General features: G+C 44.6%; 1 protein-coding gene across 7 annotated transcripts in view; it reads left to right on the top strand.

The window, feature by feature from the left end:
* Positions 1-27292, top strand: part of usp24 (ubiquitin specific peptidase 24) — a 36881-nt gene that overhangs the window by 6405 nt on the left and 3184 nt on the right. The window contains exons 8-65 of one of the 7 annotated variants that reach the window (XM_076087417.1): positions 1323-1388; positions 1624-1698; positions 2580-2738; positions 2820-2934; positions 3099-3202; positions 3325-3432; positions 3529-3624; positions 4152-4313; positions 5697-5789; positions 6722-6829; positions 6925-7074; positions 7583-7714; positions 8067-8178; positions 8266-8342; positions 8426-8566; positions 9325-9378; positions 9469-9584; positions 9735-9801; positions 10176-10286; positions 10470-10568; positions 10760-10933; positions 11031-11116; positions 11979-12087; positions 12267-12413; positions 12583-12680; positions 13325-13420; positions 13569-13788; positions 13879-14041; positions 14682-14843; positions 14980-15050; positions 15421-15581; positions 15656-15717; positions 15827-16018; positions 16378-16492; positions 16605-16749; positions 16867-16986; positions 17078-17203; positions 18354-18452; positions 18556-18638; positions 18732-18873; positions 18951-19070; positions 19193-19407; positions 20298-20422; positions 20779-20920; positions 21270-21420; positions 21506-21601; positions 21718-21821; positions 22151-22264; positions 24052-24259; positions 24355-24444; positions 24583-24685; positions 24773-24891; positions 25029-25142; positions 25234-25299; positions 25389-25455; positions 26258-26336; positions 26465-26540; positions 27139-27225. In XM_076087417.1, coding sequence (XP_075943532.1) covers positions 1323-1388; positions 1624-1698; positions 2580-2738; positions 2820-2934; positions 3099-3202; positions 3325-3432; positions 3529-3624; positions 4152-4313; positions 5697-5789; positions 6722-6829; positions 6925-7074; positions 7583-7714; positions 8067-8178; positions 8266-8342; positions 8426-8566; positions 9325-9378; positions 9469-9584; positions 9735-9801; positions 10176-10286; positions 10470-10568; positions 10760-10933; positions 11031-11116; positions 11979-12087; positions 12267-12413; positions 12583-12680; positions 13325-13420; positions 13569-13788; positions 13879-14041; positions 14682-14843; positions 14980-15050; positions 15421-15581; positions 15656-15717; positions 15827-16018; positions 16378-16492; positions 16605-16749; positions 16867-16986; positions 17078-17203; positions 18354-18452; positions 18556-18638; positions 18732-18873; positions 18951-19070; positions 19193-19407; positions 20298-20422; positions 20779-20920; positions 21270-21420; positions 21506-21601; positions 21718-21821; positions 22151-22264; positions 24052-24259; positions 24355-24444; positions 24583-24685; positions 24773-24891; positions 25029-25142; positions 25234-25299; positions 25389-25455; positions 26258-26336; positions 26465-26540; positions 27139-27225 — 6792 coding nt within the window. Of the gene's footprint in view, positions 1-1322; positions 1389-1623; positions 1699-2579; positions 2739-2819; positions 2935-3098; positions 3203-3324; positions 3433-3528; positions 3625-4151; positions 4314-5696; positions 5790-6721; positions 6830-6924; positions 7075-7582; positions 7715-8066; positions 8179-8265; positions 8343-8425; positions 8567-9324; positions 9379-9468; positions 9603-9734; positions 9802-10175; positions 10287-10469; positions 10569-10759; positions 10934-11030; positions 11117-11978; positions 12088-12266; positions 12414-12582; positions 12681-13324; positions 13421-13568; positions 13789-13878; positions 14042-14681; positions 14844-14979; positions 15051-15420; positions 15582-15655; positions 15718-15826; positions 16019-16377; positions 16502-16604; positions 16750-16866; positions 16987-17077; positions 17204-18353; positions 18453-18552; positions 18639-18731; positions 18874-18950; positions 19071-19192; positions 19408-20297; positions 20423-20778; positions 20921-21269; positions 21421-21505; positions 21602-21717; positions 21822-22150; positions 22265-24051; positions 24260-24354; positions 24445-24582; positions 24686-24772; positions 24892-25028; positions 25143-25233; positions 25300-25388; positions 25456-26257; positions 26337-26464; positions 26541-27138; positions 27226-27292 lie in introns of all 7 variants that reach the window. The other 6 variants (XM_076087416.1, XM_076087415.1, XM_076087414.1 and 3 more) reach the window with 6 other exon arrangements.

Below are 27292 nucleotides of genomic sequence, written 5' to 3'. Positions count from 1 at the left end.
TGCTCTGTTGTGTTGTGTGTTCTGAGGCATCCTTGTACTGATGCTTCCTTCTGGGAACCTAACCGGAACCACAGCAGAGCATAGCCATTTATTCAGTGCGCGCACGCACACACACACACACACACACACACACATTCTTCTGTTTCAAGACAGGTCGGGTGGGTTTGCCGACATCACCGTAGACACTCACTTCGTTTTAAAAAACGAAAATGGTCTCCATCGTTTTTAGTCTCTTTTCAAAAATAAGCTGCGCAACAGCTGCTGATTAACAAGGTTAGCAACTCCTGTGATTCGTTATCCGTGTTGAAATGAACGACTGGTAGCCGAGGCTGAAGCGATTGTTTGCTTCCGGAAAAGGTTCAGGTGCACGGGCACGATTGGCTAATGAAGACGAGTCAGATTCGGGTGCAGCTCTAAAATAAGGAGAGTAGGTGCAGACTGGGTGGGTGCTCTTCAGTGTCAGAAAGCTTAATAGGAGTGTGTAAGCTGTCAGATACTTAACATACTACAAGCACAGAGAGAGGGAGAGTGAAAGTGAAAGGAGGAAAGATAATGGGATGAGTGCTCCCTCCTCCACTGACTCCCAGGGCTGACTCTTTCATTTGTCTGCTTTAAGCAGGAAGTCAAGTGTGGGGGGGGGGGATTCACTGAGTGAATAGAGGGAGGTGGAGGAGACAGGAGCCCAGAAGCAGAGATGGAAGATAGCCAGAAACAGGAACACGGGAACCATTCATTACGCTTCTGTGATTTAGCACCGAAGGACAAATGACAGCTGGCCTCTGGTATTGGAAACTCACCCACACATCTGTTTACTCTCACTCACATGCACCAGTGAGAACCTTAGACTGTATAAGAAGTGGACGGAGTCGTCATGTCATCACCTGTTGGTTTGTGGACTGATGTTTTGAAGCTTTGAGTTCGGAAGTTATCATATTTGGACTGTGGAGGAGCGACGTAGAGACCTGTCAATCACAGTAGCCCCGCCCTAAAGCATACCCTGCTTTATGGTCTGTTTTACTCTAAATGAACGTCATGCTGTGTTGAAGAAGACTTGAAACTAGAGATTGACACCATAAACAGCATCAGTTTGAACACAGTGTGACTTTTGTTCTGAACACTTAAATCTGAAAGCATCGGTAGGTTGTTGCTCTTGTGTAGATCTTCTTTAATAAGCCGTCAAAAGTGACACCTATAGATACTTCCCGGCCTCACAACTAAGACCAATTATGTTCCAAAAAATGAACACTTATTTGTCAGACTGCTGGTATTTATGATTTAATTAGTCTGTTTGTATCTGAGTCTCTTCCGCTCTGCCTCCACAGTGCGTGTCGGCTCTGGTTCAGCCTCTTGGAGTCGGTGCAGAGTATCTGAACTCCAGCCTCGTCCAGGTGAGCCATCTCATACGCACTTATTGGTAGTATACTGACCCTAAACTGCTACTGTGTATTATCTCCATTTCTCCTTATATATTGTAATTCACATCTTTCTAGTATGTTTTGTTTTTTTGTCCTTGTTCCAAGTTGTTCATGTGACCCCATTCAGATTGATATTCTGTGTTTATTTGCTGTATCTTCTTACCGTTTTGCTGCAGTGGCCATTAAAGTTTCATATTGTTTTTCCTAGCCCATGCTCGATCCAGTCATCCATAAGATGATCACGTACGTGCAGAACCTGGAGGAAAAGGACCTTAAAGACAAGGTAGCATTTTATATTCATGACCCTCACTTCACTGGAATTCATGGAGAGAGAGAACGCAATAACACTTATGTTCAATCCGGCTTGTTGGTGCGTTTGTGTTGGGAAGCCAGTGAGGGGTTGTGTCCTTGTTGCTGCACTAGCGACGGATGTTTAGCACAAATATGCGATCGGGCAATCGGCATTAATGCTTTCTAGTCGTTGATCCTTCGACAGGTTGATTGTGAATTACAAATCCGTGGAGGAAAAGCTATTCAACGCTAGTTTAAAGGAGATGTTTTCACATCAATATAAAATAGATACACAGAGAAGTAAGACCTATTTCACTTCCTAACACTAGCTCTAAACGCCTTTATACATTTGCCTCATGTAAATGCTCTTTAAGGACGAAAAAAGAGAGAATTAGTTGTTTTTTTTTAAATGCTCCAAAATATCTTTTGACATATGTGGTATCAAACAAGAGATAATTGAATAATTAAAAGCACAATGAGTTGGTTTTTGCTATAAAACAATGTATGTACCGTTCGGGACGTTTCTGGGCATCAACCTTCATAAATATGTAGCAACAAGGTGTCAGATCGTAAGCAGGCATCCAAGAGGAAGCTACAAAAATGGCGGTCATAGCGCCAAAAGACGTGATTATAGCGAGGCGGAGCGCTAAGCTGACGTTCCAAGTGTGAGTGGCAAACGTGGTAGCCATTGTTGAGCCTGTGAGGAGGGGCCACATTTGAATGTTGTCTTTACAAACGTTGATCGACTAATCCTACTCACTGTGCCTTTTAACTGGCAGACACAGGATCAGACGTATATAGATTTCTTTATTTTACTGCATTGATTGCGCCTTTAACCGAGATGTTGCTCCTCATTTTGTCGGTCCACCGTAGCGTCTGGTGAGCATCCCGGACCTTCTGTCGGCCATCAAGCTGCTGTGTATGAGGTTCCAGAGGGAGCTGGTCACTGTGGTGGATGACCTGAGGCTGGACACCCTGCTGCGCATGCTCAAAACCCCCCACTTCTCCACCAAGATGAACTCCCTCAAAGAGGTCAGCTCTTTGGAGTCTAAACTACACGAGATTTCCTTTTTTTTTTGGTGTGTTTTAATGAGTTTTTGTCTCTTCTCTCAGGTGACAAAGTTGATAGAGGAGAGTACAGTGTCAAAGACTGTGAAAAATGCCATTGACACAGATAAGCTTTTGGACTGGCTGGTGGAGAACTCAGTCCTATCAATAGCACTGGAGGGTAAGAGAACCCATCACTTCCACACAAACCGATTCAAATGTTTGTCACAAAGTGCTTTGAAAAACAATTTAATTTGTAACCACTTCATAAATGCATCTTAAAAAGGTTTTCGGGCTTTGGTTTGACGGTGTTCACAGTGCTCATTAAATATTTGTATGTCTCAGGTAACATTGATCAAGCTCAGTACTGTGAGAGAATTAAGGGAATCATTGAGTTGCTGGGGAGTAAACTGTCGCTGGACGAACTCTCCAAGATCTGGAAAATACAGGTCAGCACCAGTGCACACATCGAAAGAACGCAAAAACACTTTTCTTTTTGTTTGACAAATGTTTCAAAAGTGACATTTTCCTGCTTTTGATGGATCTATTGGTTCTTTTGTGATCGTTTCAGGCGGGCCAGTCATCAACTGTGATAGAAAACATTCATACAATCATCGCTGCTGCTGCTGTGAAGTTCAGCTTTGATCAACTCACCCACCTCTTCGTCCTCATACAGAAGGTCAGTGCTGTGTTGGCTCAATGAAAAGTGTTTTGTACGTCTTTGAATAGAGGAAATAGTCATCTTTTTTTCTTTATTTTTTTGCATGTTGTTCAGAGCTGGGAGGTTGAGAGTGACCGCGTGAGGCAGAAGCTGCTCAGTCTGATTGGGAGGATCGGCAGAGAGGCTCGCTCTGAAACTACAACAGGAAAGGTATGTTGGCTTATCCACGGATGGATTACTGAACGAGCCAACTGGGCAGAGGCCCAGGGGCGAAAAGTGTGAAGGGCCCCAAAGCCAACCCACAGAATGTCATTTAAAGAGACATATTTCAACCTGGAACATAAAACGACTCATGCAAGGTACAAAAAGACTGCAAAACAACTACAAAGAGACACACAATGACAATGAAAAGGGGAAAAACAACCTCAAAGAGACACAAAACAACCTCAAAGAGACACAAAACGACCACAAAGAGACTCAAGGAACCGCAGAGAGACATAAAACAACTACACAGACACAAAATTACCACACAGAGAGATACTTAACAACCACAAAGAGACACAGAGGAGGAGTGGGAGAGGTTTGTGGGACCTTATGCATGTCTGTGTACGAGGGGCCCGTTGTCTCATAACCCGCTCATGGGTCTATCTGTCATTCTGTCAAGGCTCAGGACATGGAGAAGTAAATAGAAGGTTTTATTATTCAGGTGAAGTCTGACTCATGTTGTGTCCGTGTAGGTGCTGGAGGTGCTGTGGGAGTTGGCTCACCTCCCCAGCCTGCCCACCAGTCTGGTTCAGCAGGCGTTGGAGGAGCACCTGGGGATCCTGAGCGACGCCTACGCCGTCAAGGAGACCGTGAAACGCGGTTACATCATTAAATGTATCGAGGACATTAAGAAGGTGAGACAGACGTGCTACAGTTGCTTCTTATTGTGCTTAATGGTGTTCCAGGGTCATTCGAGGATCAGCTCTTAAGAGTAAATATATTTGTTTATTTTGCGTTTACATTTAGGAAAACACTGAGCGGCACAATAAGGAAAACAATGAAGCTGTGGAGGACCATTCATGACAATAAAAGAAAGGGGGGGAAAAAAGATGAAAACTTAGACTTGTGATTGTAAAAAAGATCCTTTAAGTCATTGTAATGACTTAGTTTCTCAAAATAATTAATTTGTATCTGAAAAGAATGAGAAACCTCCTCAAAATAATGACTTAGTATTGAAACAATAGTATCTCAGAATAATGAGAAACTACCATAAGTCATTATTTCGAGATACTACGTCATTATTTTGAGAACGTTTCTCTTCATAATGACTGACGGGATCTTTATATATATATATATATATATATATATATATATATATATCTCTCTCACATTGGTGTAAATGGTCTTCCATAGCAAACATTGGGCCACTACATTTGTCTGCCTGCTGTGACAGTTAGCATGTCCTCGTTAGTGAAGCATGTCACCCTTCAACCGCAGTTTATGTTTTTCCTCTTAGTTTGCCTCCGTCTAGCGTTCACGGAGCTGCAGTGGAGTACGGAGATGAAGCATCTCACTAACTGTCTTTCACAAGTTTATTATTAATTTCAAAGCTTTTTAAAAATGACTAATTTCCTCTTTTTCCTCTGATCATACAGAGACCGATGTCACAAAATCTCTCCCTTTTTACTCACCCTCTGATCTTCCTGTTGCAGAGCTTTGACTCTGTATTTAGTCAAAGGAGCTTCTATATCTTCTATGTGCTAACCAACTCATTTTCCATAATAATGATGATAATGATTCATGTTTACATAAAGATGGGATTTGTAAAATCATGTTGACAGATTCAAGAAACGACACGTATTCTGATTAAACTCCTCAGTTCTTTAAAGGAGTCTTTCACATTTATTGATTTAGCATTATATAAACTTTTCGTAAACTCCTCTTATGACAATATAGTAAAACAGTTGTAATAATGTAAAATATGTCTTCAGAGGAGACGGTGTAATCGTCGTCAAATACTGCTCATTATTAAACACTTAAAAATATCCTTTTACGTGATGCTAACTACATGATAGTGTGTTATAAACCATTTATTTAAATGTTAATTCATTGCTTATTAATGATAAATAGGGTGGCTTGAAGTGAAGCGTTACAAAGTCGTCTTGATTCATCTATTATTAAGGATAGAAATGAGTGAAAGCCGTTGGAAGGAATGTGTGTTTTATATTTACAGACAGGAAAAGAAGTGAACTGTGTTTAGAGTCAAACTGCCCCTCAAATGAAATGTATGTTTCTAGACTCACGCTCAGGAGGACTGTAAAGGCAGCGACACTCAAAGCTCATTTCTTACTGGCACTTGGGGCAAGAAGAAAGCTAACTCTGTGTTGAAAGTAAGAGAACAAGCCTGTATCATTTATACTTCCAATGAACAATCTGTGTCCAATTTCACCAACCAATCGTGGAGGAAGGTGCTTGACCACAAAGGGGTTTCACTGGTCACCGGTTGATAATTTCACACTTGATTGTAACGAGAGGTAGTTAAAAACCAGGTGTGTGTGTGTGTGTGTGTGTGTGTGTGTGTTAATCTTCTGCTTGCTTCACTGAGAGGGCTTCGTTGGCATTGACTAATGGTTTACACAGTGGTTACACAGCGGTGTTGATCGGGTCCTGGGGGAGAGCTGGCGGCATTAAATGAGTGATTTTAGCTGCTGGATGAATGGTCAGCTTTGGTGAAAGTGCAAACACATTTACTCATGCAGAGAGGAACCTAATCAGAGCCTCGGATTTATAAAAGTACATGTTTGATATTTGATTTGGAGGACAAACTTAATCTTCAGCATATTTTAACAGGATAGTTTAGAGGGTTATAACTACTTCAGCTCCCCTTTAGTAAAGGCTGTTTGACGTCGAGTTTAAGGGTGAACATATTCTTAAAATGGCGTACACTTGATATTGATTTTTTGGCGGGGTCTAAAATATGTTTTGCTGCCCCCGTCCACAGCAGTACATTACTTTGCTGCTTCTCCAAACATCTACTGCAGTGAAACACAGACTATGGAGAAGATCCTCATGCAAACACATTTAAAAACACCTGAACTCTCCTTTAAACAGTCAAAGTCTTGATCCAGTGTTTTACATCCCAGGCTCTGCTTTTTCTTTCTCATGTTTACACAACTGCAAAAATTAGTGGGTCTGTGATGACAAAGCAATCTAATTACAAAATCTCATTAGCACGCGTTTGTGTGCTCATTCTGCTTTAATGGATGTCATTATCGTGTGTGTGTGTGTGTGTGTGTGTGTGTGTGTGTGTGTGTGTCAACAGGCTTCTCAGCAGAGCAGTCCTCAGGCGGTCTGGGTTGTTCCTGCTCTCCGTCAGCTGCACGAGATCACTCGTTCTTTCATCAAGCAGACCTATCAGAAACAAGACAAGGTAACACAGACGCACGAGCTAATGCATCAGCAAAATCCATTATACGGTCTGTGCAATGTTGCCGTGATAACTTCTACCTTCCTTTAACCCCACAGAGCATCATCCAGGACTTGAAGAAGAACTTTGAGATCGTGAAACTGATCACGGGATCCCTCGTGTGCTGCCATCGACTGGCTGTGACCGCTGCAGGAAATAACGGCCTCTCAGGCTCCACTCTGGTGGACGGACGATACACCTACCAGGAGGTTTGTCCACGTCCCAATGTCTCTCATCTGCTCATTTCTTAGTTAAGGGACAATGTGGACTTTTTGAAGTCTGTCTGTATGAGGTAGATGAGTTCATCGAAACAGACAGGAGAACCAGCACGGGAGCAAAGTAATGTTCTGCTGTGGACGTATGTTAGACTCCTAACAGAATGTCTCTCAGTTTAAGTGAAGCTATATTTAGAATGTTTTAATGCTTCTAAACATCCGAAATATCCCTTAAAATTGAGTTACATGAGTCAGGACTATAGTTTAGTTTTATAATTATATTTCCTGTGTAATGTTCTGATCATCCTTACTCTTATATGGAACTATATTGCAAATGATTTATAATACAATTCATGATGTGACGTTGATTATGAGTAATGTCGTCTGAGCTGGAATGTTTTCAGAGGAAGTAATCAAACTTGAGCAGCTCAGTGTATGACGGTGTGTGTGTGTGTGTGTGTATGAGGGTCATGATGACGTGTGTGTTTCTAAATCTCTTCAGTATCTGGACAGCCACCTGCGCTTCCTGGCCTTCTTCCTGCAGGAGGCCAGCCTCTACCTGGTCTGGAACAGGGCCAAGGAGCTCTGGGAGTGTCTGGTGTCGGGGCCGGACGTCTGTGAGCTCGACCGTGAGGTATGAAGACAGTTATGTAAATGAAATGCTCGTCCTTGTTTGCAAACACTTTTTTCTCTGGATGACTGCTCTGCAGGAACAAAGGCACTGCAAACATTAGCTGTTCACTCCACTCTCTTTTTGATTTTAGAGCAGTGTTTAAGGCAGGTACATGAACATACTTACAGGTACATAAACATACGTACATGAACATGCGTACAGGTACAGGAACATGCGTACCGGTACACCAACATGCGTACACGAACATGCGTACAGGTACATCAACTTTTTTAACCAAAGGGAAATAGATGAGTTTCAGATTTCCCTCTGAGAGATTCAGTCCAGTAAACATGGTGTGTTTCCATGTGTGCAGTCGTGTTTCGAGTGGTTCACCAAAGGACAACACGACCTCGAGAGTGACGTTCAGCAGCAGCTCTTCAAGGAGAAGATCCTGAAACTGGAGCCCTACGAGATCACCATGAACGGTGAGAGACGCTTCAAAGAGATGCACCGTCAACAGCGTTACAGCCCGTCGTGTATGTGATGGAACATGTTTTTATACGTTTCCCCAGGTTTCAATCTGTTTAAGACCTTCTTCGAGAACGTTAATCTGTGCGACCATCGCCTCAAACGCCAGGGAACTCAGCTGGTCAGTCCTCACTCACACGTTTATAAAAGTGAAACACACCTTGATTGCATTTGTACTTAATGTGCGATGTGTTCTGATTTCAGTGTGTGGAGCGCCTAGACCTGGCAGGGATGGATTTTATCTGGCGCATCGCCATGGAAACCCCTGATGAAGAGATAGCCAACGAGGCGATCCAGCTCATTATCACATACAGCTACACCAACCTCAATCCCAAGATGAAGAAGGTATGTATATATGTGTATATATATATGCATATATACATATATATATGTATATATGTGTATATATATATATGTGTGTGTGCACATTTCCCTGTGGCTCACTCTTCTAGCAGTCAGTGACTGCAGTAGATGGAGTTTGGAGAAACAGAGCAGCACGGGAGCAAAGCGATGTACCGCTGTGAACGTATTTTAAGAACTTAAAAAAGATAAATCAGTTTGCGTGTACACTGTATATAAGGTTAGACAGACCTTTCTAACGGGGAACTGAAGCCGTTATCTTTGCTCTCTTCAAAGTCTGACTGCTTTGATGAAAACAGTCTTTTCACCTCTCGCAGAGCTTCTGCCTCTATCGGTCTATTTGTTTGTGTTATTGTGTGACTTTGGTGTTAAAGAGTTTGTAATCACCAAAGTCTCACAAACTAGCCGATGGAGGCAGCAACTCCCGTGTTGTGTAAAATCACTGTTTTAGTGAAATGGAGTCTGGTGAACGTAGACGACCGTTTCAGTTCCCCGTCTCACGGAAAGGGGAAGCGGTGAAAATATCCTAAATATAGTGAACACTCATGTGACCTAAATCTAAACACTGTCCCTTTAAGAGGCTGCCATCTTGTTTTAAATATGAAAAAAGTGATTCATAGGAGTATTGTCTGGTAAGTAGTTAAGTTAACAAGAAAATAACAAATACTGAATATGATTGAGTTATTCCAGAGTGAATTCTTTGAATCTTGGGACCACATTGAATGAATTCCACCTCCTTACAGGATTCTGTGTCTTTGCACAAGAAGTTCATCGCTGATTGTTACAAGCGGCTGGAGGTAAGAAGAGGAGCGGAATGTGTTTGCTCGTAGGAGAGATTTGTGAACGTCAAACACCCGAACACTCATTTGTGTCTCCGTTGCTCTCAGGCAGCCAGCTCGGCCCTCGGGGGCCCTACTTTGACCCACGCTGTTACAAGGGCCACCAAGATGCTGACTGCCACCGCCATGCCGACCGTGGCCACATCTGTACAGTCACCATCCAGGTACAGAGGGGGGTTTGGGTAAGACCATAGTTACTAAACCTATTAAAACACCTTTTCCTCGTCACTAAAAGAAGTACTAAAAACACACACACAAGTAGAAACACTTTGTTTTTCCGTCATGTTGAAACTCATCTGTGTTTTCATCTGTAGATCCACTAAGCTGGTGATAATCGAAAGACTGCTGCTACTGGCTGAACGCTACGTCATCACTATAGAGGTAGGCCTTCTTCACTTCACACCTTATTTTATCTGTGTTAATGCGTATGCCAGACATTTAACCATGGGTGTAATAAGTCTATAATAAACTGTTTAGTCTAAACACAGACACTCTGACCCTGAAGGCAACTTTATTTATGTTGCACCTTCCAGCAACGAGGCAATTCAAAGCACTTTACATAAAACATCAGAAGACAGAAACATATCTTTATAAAAGGACTTTTAACTACAATTAAAAACAGCCATTAACACCCAAGAGAATATAGAATACAAGCTAGCTAAAATAGAATAAGACGGAGAAAGCCTTGAAAGAACGGTCGATTATTTTGTGGGTTTTATTTTTGCATTTTTTTTAATATATTTCTTTCCGTGTAGGATTTGTACTCGGTTCCTCGCACTATTCTACCTCACGGGGCCTCGTACAACGGACACCCCGTCACTCTTCACATCACCTACGAGTCAACCAAAGACACTTTCACATTAGAGGTGAGAGTTTTACGAGTGCACCTGTGATAAACCCTTCATCACGTGGAGTAACATCTACAGAGGAAATAACCCGTGTGTGTGTGTCCGTGTGTGTCCGTGTGTGTGTGTGTGTGTGTGTCCGTGTGTGTGTCCGTGTGTGTCCGTGTGTGTGTGTGTGTCCGTGTGTGTGTCCGTGTCCTGCAGACCCACAGTAATGAGACAATAGGAAGTATCCGGTGGAAGATATCTGAGCACTTGAGCTGTCCGGTGGATAATGTGCAGATCTTTGCCAATGACAGTGTGGTAAGTGTTGATTACTCTGTAAGTGACGGGGACTCTTGTTGTTCTTTTGTTTTGAAACAATAACATTGTACCCGTTACTCCCTCATCAAAGTATTTTACTCCTCTGTTAATCATGTGTTACAAACTGCAAATCAATGCACAGAAGCGCAGCCTCACTCCGCCCCCTCTCTGCTCCCTCCACCATGTTTCAGATGACCATGAACCGGGACCAGAAGCTGCTCTCCCAGCTCAGCTTCAGTGACGAGCAGACCCTGACCGTGAAGAGCTCGGGCACCGGCACTCCCTCCGGCAGCTCCGAGTCCTCGGCCTCGGCCTCCAGCAGTTCCAGCTCCGCCGTCTTCAACTCTGCCTACGCCTTGGAGCAGGTAGCAGCGCCGACATGACTGTGCACTGACAGATAACTGTGGACATACTAACATCGATTCTCACGCTCACACTGCGTCTGTGTTTGTCTGTCTCCAGGAGAAGTCTCTGCCCGGTGTGGTGATGGCTTTGGTGTGTAACGTGTTTGAGATGCTTTACCAGCTGGCTAACCTCGATGAAACCCGGTAAGATGGAACGGCTCTAAGTTAAATCAAAATGAGCGTGTAAATATGCAGGTTTTTTTAAACACGAATGCGTCACGTTGGACGTTGAACACGCCGGAGAGCAGGGAAAAGGTTTTGGTGGTTACTTGTTTTTTAGATCTTTTATTATATTCAGTCTCTCTTTCAAACTCTCAAACCAGAGTTGGTGATTGTTGGAACGTTGAAAAGACTTAAAGAGACGGTTTAATTTTGTTTCTGTCGAGTTTGATGAAGTGTTTTTTTATAATGATCAGTGAGGTAAAGCTACTGTATCTGTAAATGGAGTCTTGTGGCTTTGATGAGATCATATAACTTCTGTTTCTTTTCACATCTAACTCTGTGAATTCATGTTTTATTTTGACCAAGCTAGAGTTGTTGATTATTGGAACAGTTGGAAGACTAACGGAGGGTTTTGATGAGTTTGATTTTGTTTCTGTCGAGTTTGATTGACGTGTGTTTCGATGATCATTGTGGTAAAATGACTGTTGTCTGACTGGAGACTGGTGGCTTTGAGGAGAGCATATTAATTGTATGTTTAGCACGTCTTAATTATAATAATTGTCAAAATCCCTGTTGAATTTGTTTATTATGTATTCACTTACGGGCGCCACATACACATTAGCGTGTCCACCCGGCTCTCACGTTTCTGTCTCTGGAGCAGATAAATAATGTGACGACTGCAGAGTCATTTGTCGTTTGTAACCTTTCCCACTAAAGACAGAAGCCAGATATTAGTGGGTGTTAGTGGGTTTCCTGTCTAGTGGGAAAGGGGCTTTACATACACCTTGTTAACAACAACAAAGAAAGGACTTCATATCCTCATTCAGTATGTTGTGTTCTCCAGGATCACCCTCCGTGTGAGGAAGCTGCTGCTGCTGATTCCAACAGATCCAGAAGTGCAGGACGCTCTCGACAACTTTGTTCCCAAAGAATCCAGCGTCTGGAGCCACCAGGTACGTCAGAGCAGTCAGCGAGTTCAGGTCACGTGGGAACTTCCGTACGCCTGAACGTTAAAGCTCTCCATTCTAATTGTGTTGTAATAAGTCTTATCTTCGTCCTGTGGTTCACACATTCTCTCTCTCTCATCTGTCTCCATTGTTTTTCTAAACCCTCTCTGTTCTCTTTTCCACAGAAGACACTGTTCCAGGGTACAGGCTCTCGTTCTCCGTCTATGTCCTCCAAGCAGCAGCACCAGCCCAGTGCGGCCTCCATCTTGGAGTCCCTCTTCAGGTCCTCGGCCCCGGGCATGTCCACCTTCAGAGTGCTGTACAACCTGGAGGTACGCACACATGTCAACACACACATCAGTCAACACAGTACATTGTTTTCATCTATATCCATCTATCTATCTATCTATCTATCTATCTATCTATATTCTCAATCTTTAAAGGTAGATTAGTGACTTTGACATCTGTTTCCCTTCTTCTTCTTCTCTCTCTGTGTGTCAGGTGTTGAGTTCAAAGCTCATGCCCACGTCGGACGATGAGATGGCGAAAACTAGCAGCAAGTCCTTCTGTGAGAACTTCCTTAAAGCAGGAGGCCTCAGGTAACAGAGAACAGCACACCTGTTAGAGAAAAGTCACTGTCTGGTGTTTGCTTTGCTTTTGTACTTTTAGTTCTGACAGTAGTCGGGCTGCACTGAATAGTTTGAAACTTCAAAGCTTCATTCGTAACGTTGACATTTAAATCTATTTCTTCTGTTTAAACCCGACATTTCACACTTGCAGATAAAGATCAGGCGACCCTAATATTATGTTGGTGGTGTAAATATAGTGTTTTTTTCTGTGTGGCAGTGCGTATGTAGATAAAGCGCAACAGTCAGCATCTTTTTTTCCAGAGCACTCAACTTTTTTTGTGCGATGTCTCCGAGTTCTTCTAGTTGATAGACGTTTGATCTGATGACATAATCTACTTTAATCTATATTTGTTGGCGTTAAGCCTTTCAAAAAACATCTTCACTGCTGTCAAAAAAACTCCACACGCTCCTGTATTAACGTGTTGATCGAGCAGCAATCTAACAGCACCATAAATTACATTTATGTGACCACACAACTACAATGACGTCATGAATAGTATGATGGACATTCAAAGCTTTGTTTGAAAACCTCAATAGAAGCTTTGAATGTAAAAATGCAAACAAAGATTCAACACAGCACTCAACTGTACTCTTTCTCTGTGTTTCCTCTGCAGTCTGGTGGTGAATGTTATGCAGAGAGATTCCATCCCATCAGAGGTGGACTACGAGACCAGACAAGGAGTCTACTCAATCTGCCTTCAGTTGGCCAGGTGCAGAATGCCCCACACACGCACGCACGCACGCACGCACGCACACACACACACACACACACACACACACACACACACACACACACACACACACACAAAGGGGTTGATATTCTGGTTAGACTTCATACTCAATTGTTGGTGTTTGCAGGTTTCTTCTGGTTGGCCAGAGCATGCCTTCAGCGCTGGACGATGACGTCATCAGGGACGAGGCGCTGTCGTCTCGTCCGTTTCGTAACGCTGGACGAGCCGGACGACAGCTGTCTCTCTGTGGAACTCCAGAGAAGTCGTCCTACAGACAGATGTCTCTGTCTGAGCGCTCCTCCATCAGAGTCGAGGAGATCGTCCCGGCTGCCCGCGTAGCTATTCAGGTAAAACACACACGACCATGACGAAACCCACCGTCCATTCAGCACCCAGATTGTTTTTGTTTTGTAAACGTACAACGTCCTCTTTTCCAGACCATGGAGGTGGGTGACTTTACTGCCACTGTGGCCTGTTTCATGCGTCTGACCTGGGCAGCTGCAGCAGGCCGGTTGGATCTGGTTGGCAGCCCGCAGCCAATCAGAGAGACCCACAGCTCCCTTCTGCCTCAGGGGGTCCGCACCAGAGTCAGCAGTACAGGTGACACAGAAAGCACACTTTCCATGTTAATGTGGCCGGGTGCAGAGGTGCTTCAATACCTTGATAATAGCCCCTAATAATATTCAACATTCTCCTATTTACCTTTAGCTGAGAATGAACTACTAGTCTTATCAATCAGAGCTCCCCAAAACACATAACATTGTCATCTGAAAGGGCGATTTAAAGTTCAGGATCATATTCAAATTGTAGTTTAGGACCCTTTTGTAAGTTTCTCCAAAAAACCTAGATTCTTATATCTACTATATAGTTATCAAGCCGCCTGGTTGCTTGTAATGTTCTAGATAATGAAACATTTTTTAATTGAAAGGTTTGGACTTATCGTCCTTGTTTGTTTCCTTCCAAGTCGTTGGAAATTAAAAAAAATGTGCTTTAAGGTCCTTGAGTTTGACTACTGTCTGTCTGAACACTGTCGTGGGTGCTAGCTCTTCTGATTCTCAACAAGCTATTAACACATCAGCTGATCAGTCAGTGTGTGTGTGGTGATTATGCTGCACAACTTCATTCCTCATCTGCATTTTTGTTGCCAACAGCTCATGGTCGAAGCATTTCCGTTTCCACAAAACAAAAGCTAAAGAAACGAAAGTAGATCAAATTATGTTTTCTTTTGTTTTCTTTGCAGGGAGTAACTGCAGCTCCAGCAGTGAGGGGGAGACCACGCCAACAGCGTTGCATGCTGGGATATGCGTGAGACAGCAGTGTGTTTCTGTCAAAGATACCATCATCGCGCGAGAGGCTCTGTCGCTGCTGGTCACCTGTCTGCAGCTCCGCTGCCAGCAGCTGTGTAAGACTCACGCAGGAGCAAACACACCACTTATGATGATGACTGCACATTAGGCCTCCATGTAATGATACTGCAGCTGATACTGGTGCAGACTTCTACCATGCAATTAAACCCTGTGGGTGGTTTCTCTCCTCAGGTTCTTTTTACAACCTTCCCTCCGTCAACGATTTCATCATTGATGTTCTGCTGGGATCTCCCAGCGGAGAGGTAAACAACGCCCTCCTTTTGTTTAACCCTCTGAACTCCAAAGCAGGTTTTGTTGCATTTTTTGCTACCGTCACATTTTACTCTCTGCAGCCTCGTTTCTTACTGCATTATATGAGTCCTGCACCTCTGTGGAAACAGAACAATCATGTCTAGAAGCAGAGAGAACTCAAACATGTCTTGTGTGCAGTATAACACAGCTTCTGGCTGTGATAAACAGTGTAGTTTTGGCAATTGATTAAAGAAAACATGCTTTTTTTCAATCCAGCCAGCGGTTGTATGAGTTCAGAGGGTTTACCATCACAGCAGAAATCCATCCCCAACATTACATTGTGCGTTTACAGCTGCGTCCTCTGTCCCTTCCTCTCTTCAGATCCGCCGGGTGGCTTGTGATCAGCTCTACACTCTGAGCCAGACGGACACGTCGGCCTTCGCCGAAGTCCAGAAGCCCAACTTGTTCCTCATCTCAGTCGTCCTCACTGCCCAGCTGCCGTTGTGGAGTCCTACCTCCATCATGAGAGGGGTCAACCAGAGGTACTTCAGAAAGAGACACACACATGTCTGAAACTTTAGCAGAGGTCTGGTGTTGATGATCCTTTTCCTCTCAGGTTGCTGTCTCAATGCACCGAGTACTTTGACCTAAGATGTCAGCTTCTGGACGACCTAACCAGTAAGATTCAACACCTAGATATGAAGAATTGTCCCAGACGTAGGAATTGAGTTAATAGATATTAAAGTCTGTTTTTCTTGTATTCTCTCTCTCTCTTCGCCTCCTCCAGCGTCGGAGATGGAGGTGTTGAAAGTCAGCTCAGCCACGATGCTGGAGGACGAGATCTCTTGGCTCGACAACTTTGAGCCCAGTTGGAGCTCTGAGATGGAGACCAGCGAGGCGGACAACATCCTCCTGGCAGGACACCTCCGGCTCATCAAGACGTTGCTCTCACTCTGCGGCAACGAGAAGGAGCATCTCGGTGAGCACGCGAGGGAAACGTATCGCAGCCATTCAACCAGTTCAGGAAGTTACGGGAGATGACGGGGTTGGGAGGGTTACTTTAAGAGTTTAAATGTACTAACTGTGTAGTCAGTAACCTAATCTAAGTATCACAATATTAAAGTAACACAACTTAATTACTCTCCCATGCTTTTGGATACCTCAATCCAATCCAGAGAAGTTTTCTAATATGTTCACATTCTTTATTTTAAAATGTGTTTTAAAATATTAAACCTGCTAATAATCCCCATCGGTAATCTGATTGTGTATTTTATCACCTTCCATGTATTCTGTTACTCTCTCAAATGTAATGTGAGGATGCTTAACTCTTTTCTCCAGGTGCCTCTCTGATCCAGCAGTTGTTGGACGACTTCCTGTTTCGAGCGTCGCGCATCATCATCAACAGTTCCAACCCGACGCCCTCCCCGGCCCCCAGCCACGACTTCCACCCGAAGTACGACACGTTAGTCCTCTCCCTCCCTTTCATCTAATCTTTCCTACTGTGCATTGGACCATTTCAAACATTGTTAAGCCACTACGTTAACGCTGTGTCGTGGTGTGTTCAGGTGCAGCACAGCCAGCAGCCGGCTGGCGGCCTACGAGGTGCTGGTGATGCTCGCAGACAGCTCTCTGGCCAACCTCCGGCTGATCACCAGAGAGCTCATGTCCATGCACCACCAGTCCGACTCTTCCCTCTGCAAGGAGTTCGATGTAAGACACTCATTGAAATCACATTTCTTGCTCTAATGTTTGTGGGTTGGATGGTAGTTTAAATGTGAATCAAACTGTGTGTGTGTGTGTGTGTGTGTGTGTGTGTCTCTCTCTCAGTACCTTCCCCCCGTAGAGAGCCGCTCCGTCTCAGGTTTCGTTGGGTTGAAGAACGGCGGAGCCACGTGTTACATGAACGCTGTGTTTCAGCAGCTCTACATGCAGCCCGGCCTCCCAGAGGTACGCACCAGTAGTCTTATGTGCCGTTCACCTCCTGCGTTCACAGAGTCATCCGGTATCAGCGAGTATGTGTGTGTGTTTTGGTTTGAAGGCTTTCCTGTCCATCGAGGACGACACGGACCAGCCAGAGGAGAGCGTCTTCTACCAGGTCCAGTCTTTGTTCGGCCACCTGATGGAGAGCAAACTGCAGTACTACATACCTGAGAACTTCTGGAAGGTAACGGAACCGCTCGCCGTGCTCCGACTGTTCTGAACGCAACCGTTCAACTTCAAATGTTACTGCACAAGTGTGTTTGTTAAAGTGCCAACTTTTCTCCTCCTCGTGTTTCCAAGTAGTATTGTTGTTGGTTCAAAGACCTGAGAATCGACTACTAGCGACAACTTTGGTGACTTATTCAGGAAAAAGCTCGATATTTATTAAAATACATTTAATTCAAGTCTCGGCAGCGTCTTCCTCTCTGCAGCCGACACAAAAACTGCGTTTTGTTTACCAAAGTTACTTCGGTGCATCGATGCTCTTTGGTAACCGGGGAAAGCTACCGGAAACAAAGGCTCCACCGTCTTCCTGTCTGGGTTGCGCAATGGTTGACGCACCTCCTTTGTTCTGTAAAAGGAGCCGTCGTTTTCCCGGAGATTTTACCAGCGGCACGACAGAACCGCATGTGAACTGAAAGCAAGGCTGATGGGGAACCAATCCAGACGCGGACGGTGTCATTATTCTGTAGCGATTACATCGTGCAAGCAGCATTTACTTCATAATGATGAGTTAAAGTCGTCTTGAGACAAATTGCCAGTGTGATTCGGTTTGTTGTGCTGCACATTACGACTAAAAGGTCTGCGCCACACATTCACAACCACTCAGCTGTTCACTCAGACAGTTCTGTCTCTTTCTCAACAAAACAAAAAGTCCACCGCCTCTATAATGATGCTGTCATTGTCTGAAACATGGAAGAAATCTCTGAGCAGGTTGTTACCATCAGGTTTCTTCTTGCTGTGAAGATTTATCTTCAGTTAAACTGCGACTTGAGTCAGTTTAGTTTATTACCGAACAATTAAAGGTGAAAGTCTGTCTCATGATAGAGTAAAGATCATAAACGTTATATCAACCGATTGCATTAATGTAAAAGGTAACATTTATTTGTGCTGAACTTCTACAAATACACAGAAAAAGGATTTAGTGTTTCTCAAATCTCAGTGACTTTTAGAATAACAAGTTTGGGAAGTTGGGAATTGATTCAGAATCTTAGAAGATAAGAATTTTTATTCTTACATAAATGGATTCCCCCCCTCCACACACACACACACACACACACACACACACCCCTACTAGCTAATATTTATGTGCAAATGTGTTCCGTCTGCTGCAGATCTTCAAGATGTGGAACAAGGAGTTGTATGTAAGAGAGCAGCAGGATGCGTACGAGTTCTTCACCAGTCTGGTGGATCAGCTTGACGAACATCTCAAAGTAAGGACCAATTACAAAGAGAACAAAAAGAAAAAGATACGTTCTTCTCTCACCTGATTGGTTGTGATGATCTATATTAACGATGAGACTCCTTTCCAAGCAGAAAATGGGTCGAGAACAGATCTTCAAAAACACGTTTCAGGGAATCTTCTCCGACCAGAAGATTTGTAAAGACTGTCCTCACCGGTGAGCGATAACATTCAAGACGCTTGTTTCCGTTTTTGAGGCTCATCACAGGTGATGTTTGACCTTTCGTCTTCTTTTTGTTGTCAAACACAGGTACGAGCGTGAAGAAACCTTCATGGCGTTGAACCTCGGAGTGACATCTTGCCAAAGCTTAGAGATCTCATTGGACCAGTTTGTGAGGGGAGAGGTGCTGGAGGGCAGCAACGCCTACTACTGTGAGAAGTGCAAGGACAAGGTGTGTAAATCGCTCTGCGTGCTTTCATTCTGCTGCACTGATGTCACGCCTCGCTCATGTGTACGTTCCTTCATCAGAGAACCACCGTGAAGAGGACGTGCATCAAATCCCTGCCCAGCGTCCTCTGCATTCACCTCATGCGCTTCGGCTTCGACTGGGAGAGCGGACGCTCCATCAAATATGACGAACAGATCCGGGTACGGAACGCATTTCTCATCCTAAAATCACAAATGTTGAGTCACTACGATACACCTTCTCAAATCCCAGGAGTCTGATTTGTGTGGACTCTGTTGTTGTTGTTGTTGTCGTTGGTGCACAGTTCCCCTGGGTGTTGAACATGGAGCCCTACACCGTCTCTGGAATGGCCCGTCAGGACTGCAGCGGTGAGGGCGGAGAGGGGCGAGGCGACGGGACCTCGGCAGGATCGCCCAGGAAGAAAGTCACGATCTCGGAGAACTACGAACTCGTGGGAGTCGTCGTCCACAGTGGCCAGGCCCACGCCGGTCACTATTACTCCTTCATTAAAGATAGACGGTAAGAGACGTGCTTTGGGATCATTCAACCACTTTGGTTATGGCATAAATTTGACAAGAGTGTGAGGTCTTAGACATTAAAAACAACTGCTGCTTTATGTGAAGTAATTGGCATTTAAAGGATTAAAATTCTGAAAATGTATAAATACTTGTTAGTTATGAACAGAACTGATTCTCTGAAAAGTGAAACTCATTGATTGTTTCATTTGCTCGTCAGAGTTTCGCGCTGCATCGTATTTTCCAGCTCCCGGTCAAACTTCGACACAAGAGTCACGTCAGCGGTGATTAGTGCAGCACGTTAATCTGCTGCTTTAGTTTTCCAGGCGGGTTTCAGAGGAGCTCCTCGGGGCAGCATCAGACTCTGTGTGGGCTGTGTCCACATGTCTGGCTCTGGAAGGCAGGATCGCTCGCTGGAGAAGAAGTGGAACGTAAAGAGACCACGGGAGCTAATATCCTAAACCCGCTGAATACCACGACAAAGACGGCTTGTTCTCAGGACGTTGATCTCTTTACAGAAACGCTGACACATTCTGAAGTCTGTTGTCATTGATGTCGGGTCACCTGACACGCTGGTTTCACTACAAGGTGGACACCTCACCCTGTACTGCAGTATGTGGACCAGGTGTGCACACATGGCTCTACCTCATGTCATGTCAGGCTTCACTGTAAAGTGTTTAGTAAAGCAGAAGTCTTGTGGGAGAAATACTTCTGAATGCAAACAGAGTCCGAGCATCGTGTGCATGTTTTAGTATGTAAACCTTTCTTGAGTTTTATGTTACTGTTGATTTATTACTCATGTGCTGAAGTTCCCGGTTCTGAATCTGCAAAATTGTGATGAATCTGAATCCAATGTGACGTTTTCCTCCACCTCCGTTTGTCCTCGTCTCTTAGTGGCAGCGCTCGGGGACGTTGGTACAAGTTCAACGACAACGTGGTGGAGGAGTTCGACATGAACGACGAAACTCTGGAGTACGAGTGCTTTGGTGGAGAGTACCGTCCCAAGGTTTACGACCAATGTAAGTAAAATGCATAAACTCTGACGTCTGTCACAAAAACATGAAGATCCCACTTAGACATATAATGTCATATAAGACATAAGAATACTCTGCTTGTTAGAAATTACATCAGAAACATTCATGAATATTCATTTTCATGACTCGCTATCGCCTCTAGAGGTACAAGTGGTATTACAAGACGGGGCGGTCCGGGGCGAGCACATTCAGTTGGTTTTAAACCAAAGTTTTGACCATATCTCAAATGTTGCACCTTTAAAGTGAAGTTTAAAAAATATGTGACACTCTGCACACGTACTGTTTCCTCATGCAAACATGTAGTCACCTTGATGTGTGTGTGTGTGTGTGTGTGTGTGCAGCCAACCCTTACCCCGACGTGCGGAGGAGGTACTGGAACGCCTACATGTTGTTCTATCAGAAGATCAGCGACCAGAACTCGCCCGTGCTGCCCAAAAAGAGCCGAGTCAGCATCATGAGGCAGGAGGCCGAGGACCTGACTCTGTGAGTGAACCTCTAAACGCAAAGCTGCTGGACGTTCTCATCGGGTTCTCATCGGGTTCTCATCGGGTCATTTATAAGGCATCAGACGGTTTCACACACCTGTAGGTCGTCAATCTCCTGTCTGATGAGAGTTTATGAGAGCTTCTTCTTCTACTGTTTACTGGCAGATTACAGACATTCCTAAAATGAGCCTATATCCAGTTTATTCACGTTTCTTTTTTGCGACATTTTCAAAAGGAAAATGATTTCTAAAGTTCACTGGAAACACGGCTGCTGTCACAATCAGTATGTAGGAACGTCCCCGTGAACCCTTTTCATCAGTAAACACGTGTCTCTATTTGTTTCCCAGGTCTGCACCGTCCTCTCCTGACGTCTCCCCTCAGTCCTCTCCTCGGCCCCCGAGGGCCAACAACGACCGCCTCACCCTCCTCACCCGCCTGGTCCGCAAGGGAGAGAAGAAGGGTCTGTTTGTGGAGAAGATGCCCGCCAGCATCTATCAGGTAGAGAGGAGTCGAGCGGTGACGAGGAGGAAGAAGCTCATCGCAGCGAGCGTAACGTGAACGTCTCTGTTTGTGTTTCCATCAGATGGTGAGAGACGAGAATCTCAAGTTCATGAGGAACAGAGACGTCTACAACAGCGACTACTTCAACTTCACCCTCTCCCTGGCCTCCGTCAATGCAGTATGTGCTTCTACTGCTTGTGTTTCTGACAGAGTAGTGGTGAAGAGTCCACTTCTTCTTCATTTTGTTTACTGATAGTAACGACAAATGTGGTTTATTGTGTGTGTGTGTTACAGACAAAGCTGAAGCACCAAGACTACCAGCCGATGGCCAAAGAGAGTCTTCAGCTGGCTGTCCACTTTCTCTTTCACACCTACCTGCACACCAAAAAGAAGCTCCGGTACGTACGCGAATACATCCTGTCGACGGTGAACGTCTCTCATCACGAGCATCAGTGTTCTACCTCCGTTCGTGGTGCCTTCACGGGCTCCTCGGACGATTCCAGAGCTGGGGAGTTCATGAGCTTTGAGTCAAAACAACCTGGAGGCTTAAATGTTTAAAACATTACGTTAGTATACGACAAAGAGCATTTATTCCCTAAAATCACTTGGCTCAGCAAGTCGTGTGCCAGAGTTGTAGTTCAGACTTAAAGGGGCGTCTGGAACACGTTTTTTCCCCGATTGTTCCGACACCACATGAACGCAGCACTCGTCTGTGTCTCTCCTGCAGGGTGGACACGGAGGAGTGGATGGCGACGGTGGAGGTGCTGCTGTCTAAGAGCTGCGAGGCGTGCCAGTGGATGGTGCAGTACCTGGTCGGACCAGAGGGGCGGGAGATCACCAGGTCAGTGCTTCACCCGCAGACCTGTCGCATCACGTACAGTGTGCTCACGATTACACGTCTGTGATGCATACTGTGCCGGCACAACAGAGCGGTTTATAGAATATATAGAAGAGATTGTTTGTTATGCAAATGAGAGAAAGGAACAACGCCTACATTTGTAATTATTTCAGCTGATTACTCCTCAGAATGAGCTTTTGTGTATCAGTTACTCACCCCGTGTTACACTGAGTTCTTGAAGAAAACATTTTTCTCTCGTGCTCCTCCACGGTGAACAGGGGAATTTAAAAGTCTTGATTAATTGAAGTAAAATGTTCAACAACAGCAAAACTATATCAACACGTCTCTCGCACGTCTCTACACATAGATTTACGGTAAAACAGGCAGGAGTGCCACTCTGAGGACAAGCAAGCACAAGAGGAAATAGAAAGGTTTTACCCAAAATGCAGGTGTTTGTGAAGTAGTGAGTGTTCGACTGGATACAAGAGACTTAGATTATACGGCACGAGTCATGTGAGAGCTCGTAAACTGTTGTTGTTAAACGTGGATCTCATTTACCTCAATTTACCAAGACTTGTCTCCCTTTTTGGGATACTTTGTTCACGTGGCCATTTTGGAGCAGAAATATTTGTTTGGTGGACGAAGTGAAACAAAGGGCCGTTTTCTGTCGACCTGCTCAACAAAATGTTTCCAAAAGTCTTTCGTCAAACAGTAGATCAGGGACAGTGTTTGAGCTCTGCAGCTAAAGTGACACATAATCACTCCAGTTTATTTGATTCGTCCCATTAAGATCTCTTCTCTGAGGGAGTCCCGGCCAAGAGGGCAGCATTTAAAAAGAGCACAAAGAGCAGACTTGAAAACAAAACCGTTTTTGTCTGACATCGCTGCAGCGTGTCTGTCTCTGTCCTCGTGATATGTGATAACACGGAGATCACAGCTCGTTCTAATCATTGAACATTAAACCCTCTGACCTCAGGTCACATAATCCACCCTCATGATAACGCTGCTGCAGCCCCTACAGCTTCTCTCTCTCTGTCTTTGTCTGTCTCTGTCTCTGTCTCTCTATATCTGTCTCTCTCTCTCTCTCTCTGTCTGTCTGTCTGTGTCTCTCTCTGTCTGTCTGTCTGTGTCTCTCTCTGTCTGTCTGTCTGTGTCTCTCTCTGTCTGTCTGTGTCTCTCTCTCTCTCTCTCTCTCTCTCTCTCTCTCTCTCTCTCTCTCTGTCCTCGCACTCCCACACTCTCGCTGGCTGGATGCTGATTGTAGAATTGTAAACAAAGCCGGGGGGGGGGGGGGTGTTTAGGGAGAGTTGTTGTCTTGCTCTGCTCTGTTTTGCTATGAAGTCCTTGAGACATGATCGGTTGTCTCATCACTCGTCTTCTTCCCAAAGAGACCAGATAAGGAGCTTCCCACTCAGCTGTGTCTCAAGGACAAAGACAGCAAATGTGTTTTCTCACACAAACGTTGTTTGAGACTTCTTGTCTTCCTCCGTGTCTAGAACTCCAACACACCCGTTCTCACATACACGAGTTTATTTAGGCTTCAAGTCAGTTCGGTTTTTTTCCGATAATACTCACAGAAACGTGAGTTTGATGTGCAATAAAACACGACTATATTACCACAATTTACTACATATTACCCACACACACACAAAAGGAAACGTTTGGCTGCTCCTTTGCTTAGCGGACATGACGTAAACAATATAAAGTCACTTCAGTGTCTGAACCCTGAGGACGTTATCACATCGTTATCACTTCCACCACAGATATTGATCATCATTACGTCTCCTCAGGGTTTGTCTGTTGGAGTGCAGTGTGAGGGAGGTGAGGGTGGTGGTCGCGTCCATCCTCGAGAGGACTCTGGAGAGCGCGCTTCACTTCGGAGACCCGGGAGTGGACAACCTGACGGACACGCTGCTGTCCCTGTTGGACAAAGACGTTCCTGAGAATGTGAAAAACTGCGCGCAGTACTTCGGCCTCTTCAGTAACTTTGCTCAGAGGGTAAGAAGCCGTCAGCTGATGCGTAGATTCAGACCTTTCTGCTCTCTTTAGTGTTCAACGTGTTGAGTGTGTTTTGTCCCTCTGGTCTTCCTCAGGGATGCGGTCCTTGTCAGCTGCTGTTGAAACACTCGGCTTATCGCCGGATGCTCATCTTCCTGTTGGGACCCAACAGGCAAAACAACCAGGTAGAGCCGGTGTAGTTGTATTGACACTTTCACTTTGACCCCTGAACTTTTCCGTTCAGGATTTTAAAAGTAGACAAATACATGTGATTTTTTTTTTTTGCCCACATTACTAATTGTTTCCTCCGTGTGTCTCCACAGAACCGGCGGTGGAGTCCAGCTCAGGCTCGGGAGTTCCTCCACCTCCACAACACTCTGTCCCTCATCACTCTTCACTCTGACCTCAACCCCCAGCGGACGCAGGGTGAGACACTGCAGGTTTCGCAGTTGACGTCTTTGTATACGATCCAGCTCTTAGTCTGATCCTTTTTTGTTTTTATTTCCTGCTTAGCTCCAGGAGGGTTTAAGCTGCGCGTGAGCTGCCTCCCGGCCTCCACCCAGCTCCTCCCCCTCCACGCCGACATCCTGGCCTCACTCTTCACTCCTGAGGGACAGCCTTACCTTCTAGAGGTGACATTAAAAACACCGCGTGTTGTGGCATTAAACCAGACATGCAGTTCTTGTCATTCAGGGATACAAAAGAATCAACTGTGTGGAAAAGGCTCAGAGCCTCTTAGCCTGATGTTTCTCATGGTGGGTATTTACAGGTGATGTTTGCCATGCGGGAGTTGTCGGGTCCCCTGTCGCTCCTGATAGAAATGGTGACCTATTCTTCGTACTGTAACGAGCCCTTCTCCCTGGGTGTGCTGCAGCTGCTCAAGGTAAAAAGAAATAATAAGAAATAAGAAGAAACCTGACAGACAATTTGCCAATAACGAGTCTAAACTCTTGGGAATACTTTGTGTCTCGTAGACCCAGCTGGAGACGGCTCCACCTCATGAACTGAAGAACATCTTTCAGATGCTGCAGGAGCTCCTCGTGAGTTCACTCCTCACCTCTTTCATCGCTCACTTTGTAAGATACGATTGCTGTCGTGATGAGTTTCTAACATCGGTTAAATCTTTCAGGTAATGGAGGACCCTCTGCAGACACAGAGACTCAAGTATGCTTTTGAGTCGGAGAAAGGCCTTTTAGGTACGAGTACTTCTGTTGTTGTTGCTCTGATGCCCAAAGCAGTGGAGTAGAACTCAACTGCTGTTAGATAGAGATACACCGATTGCTCAGACGGTAATGTCACAGCCACACAGAGACGCATCAGGTTGGGTGATCCTGTCTTCACGTCTGTTGGTGGACTAAACAGAACCCTCTTTGGACAAATTTGATCCACTTTTGTGTGAACCTGCATTAAAGGAGGACATCGTCTCTCTTTTTTTTTGCAACTGATGAACTGAAGTGACCATATTTAGAATGTGGAGGAGTGACGTAGAGACGACGTGTACGGCTCTGGTAGCGACAGCGACCTGTCAATCACCGTGTAGCCCCGCCCCTAAATCATCCCCTGCTTTATGGTCTGTGTGACTCTAAATGGACCATAATGTACTAAATGAACATCATGCTGTATTGAAGAAGACTTGAAACTAGAGATTGAGACCATAAACTCATGTTTACAATGTTTACTGAGGTAATAAATCAAGAGAGAAGTAGAGTCATTTTCTCATAGACTTCTATACAATCAGAGGAGTCGCCCCCTGGTGGACACTAGAGAGAATGCAGCTTTGAGGTTACCGCCTAGTTGCCCTCGCTTGCATCAATGAAATCTTGCATATTGCTTATTGAGTCTGTGGAGGACTTCAACATAATACTGGAGCACTTGTATTTCAAAAGGGTACTTTGCTCACTGGTTCACAGAAAGAGAATCTGCATATCGGTGCATCTCTGGAATGAAATGTATTTATTAAATGTGTAAAAATCTAACTTGAGGGCTTTTTCCTTTCAGCTCTGATGCACCAGAGCAACAACGTGGACAGCAGGCGCTGCTACCAGTGTGTGAAGTTCCTGGTCACGTTAGCCCAGAAGTGAGTTCGTCTGAGTGTCAGAAGTTAAGAGTAGTCCAGGAGTAGTAGTTGTGATACTTTCAGGATTTATTTGACAGACAAACTGGGCGAAACAATCCCTCTGATCCTCCTCTTCTTCCTCCCACCAGGTGTGCTCCAGCCAAAGATTACTTCAAGGACTTGTCTGGTCACTGGAGCTGGGCAGTACAGTGGCTGCAGAAAAAGGCAAGCGTCTGAACGACTGAGCCGTCCGTTATGTCGAAGAAACGTGTTTCGTTTTTAGGTTTTCTTTGACTTGGAGAGTGACGGTAGATAGCTGACAGGAAACGAGGGGAGAGAGAGAGACGTCACAAATAACATGCAACAAAATCTCACATCTACCCTTTCTATCTGACTCGTCTATTTATTCATGACTTTTAACCTTTTTCACAGTTTATGAACGACTTTTAACTATTTTAAGCAATTAATACATGACTCTCAATACATTTTAACATTTTACATGTTAATTTATAACTATTTTAACAATTTATACATGAATTTTAACTATTTTAGAAGTTTATATTTAAATTGAACTAACCGTTTTAATAGTTTACACATAACTGTTTCAACCTGTTACCTAGACTAGCTTGATTTCTTTGTTAACTCATTGACTGAAACAAAACTAAATTCACCCAAACGTCTCGGTCTTTCCACTGTTCCAACAATCAGCAGCTCTGGTTCCACACTTCCTTCTAGCGCTGTGCAGCGTCTCTCACATGTTTCTCGGAGCATTAAATTAGCAAAAGGAAATGACATTTTTGCACCATATTCTCTCTGCCCTCAGATGACTGAACACTACTGGACTCCACAGAGCAACGTGTCCAATGAGACATCCACCAACAAAACCTTCCAGCGCACTATCTCTGCACAGGTACACACACACACACACACACACACACACACACACAGTGATACATGATACAACCCCCTCCAGTTCC

Source organism: Anarhichas minor, unplaced genomic scaffold (genome assembly GCF_050575085.1).
Source record: "Anarhichas minor isolate MPS153535 unplaced genomic scaffold, ASM5057508v1 ptg000010l, whole genome shotgun sequence".
NCBI lineage: Eukaryota > Metazoa > Chordata > Actinopteri > Perciformes > Anarhichadidae > Anarhichas > Anarhichas minor.
The sequence above is the reverse complement of the archived record's forward strand: the minus strand, read 5'-3'. Positions and strand labels throughout refer to the sequence as shown.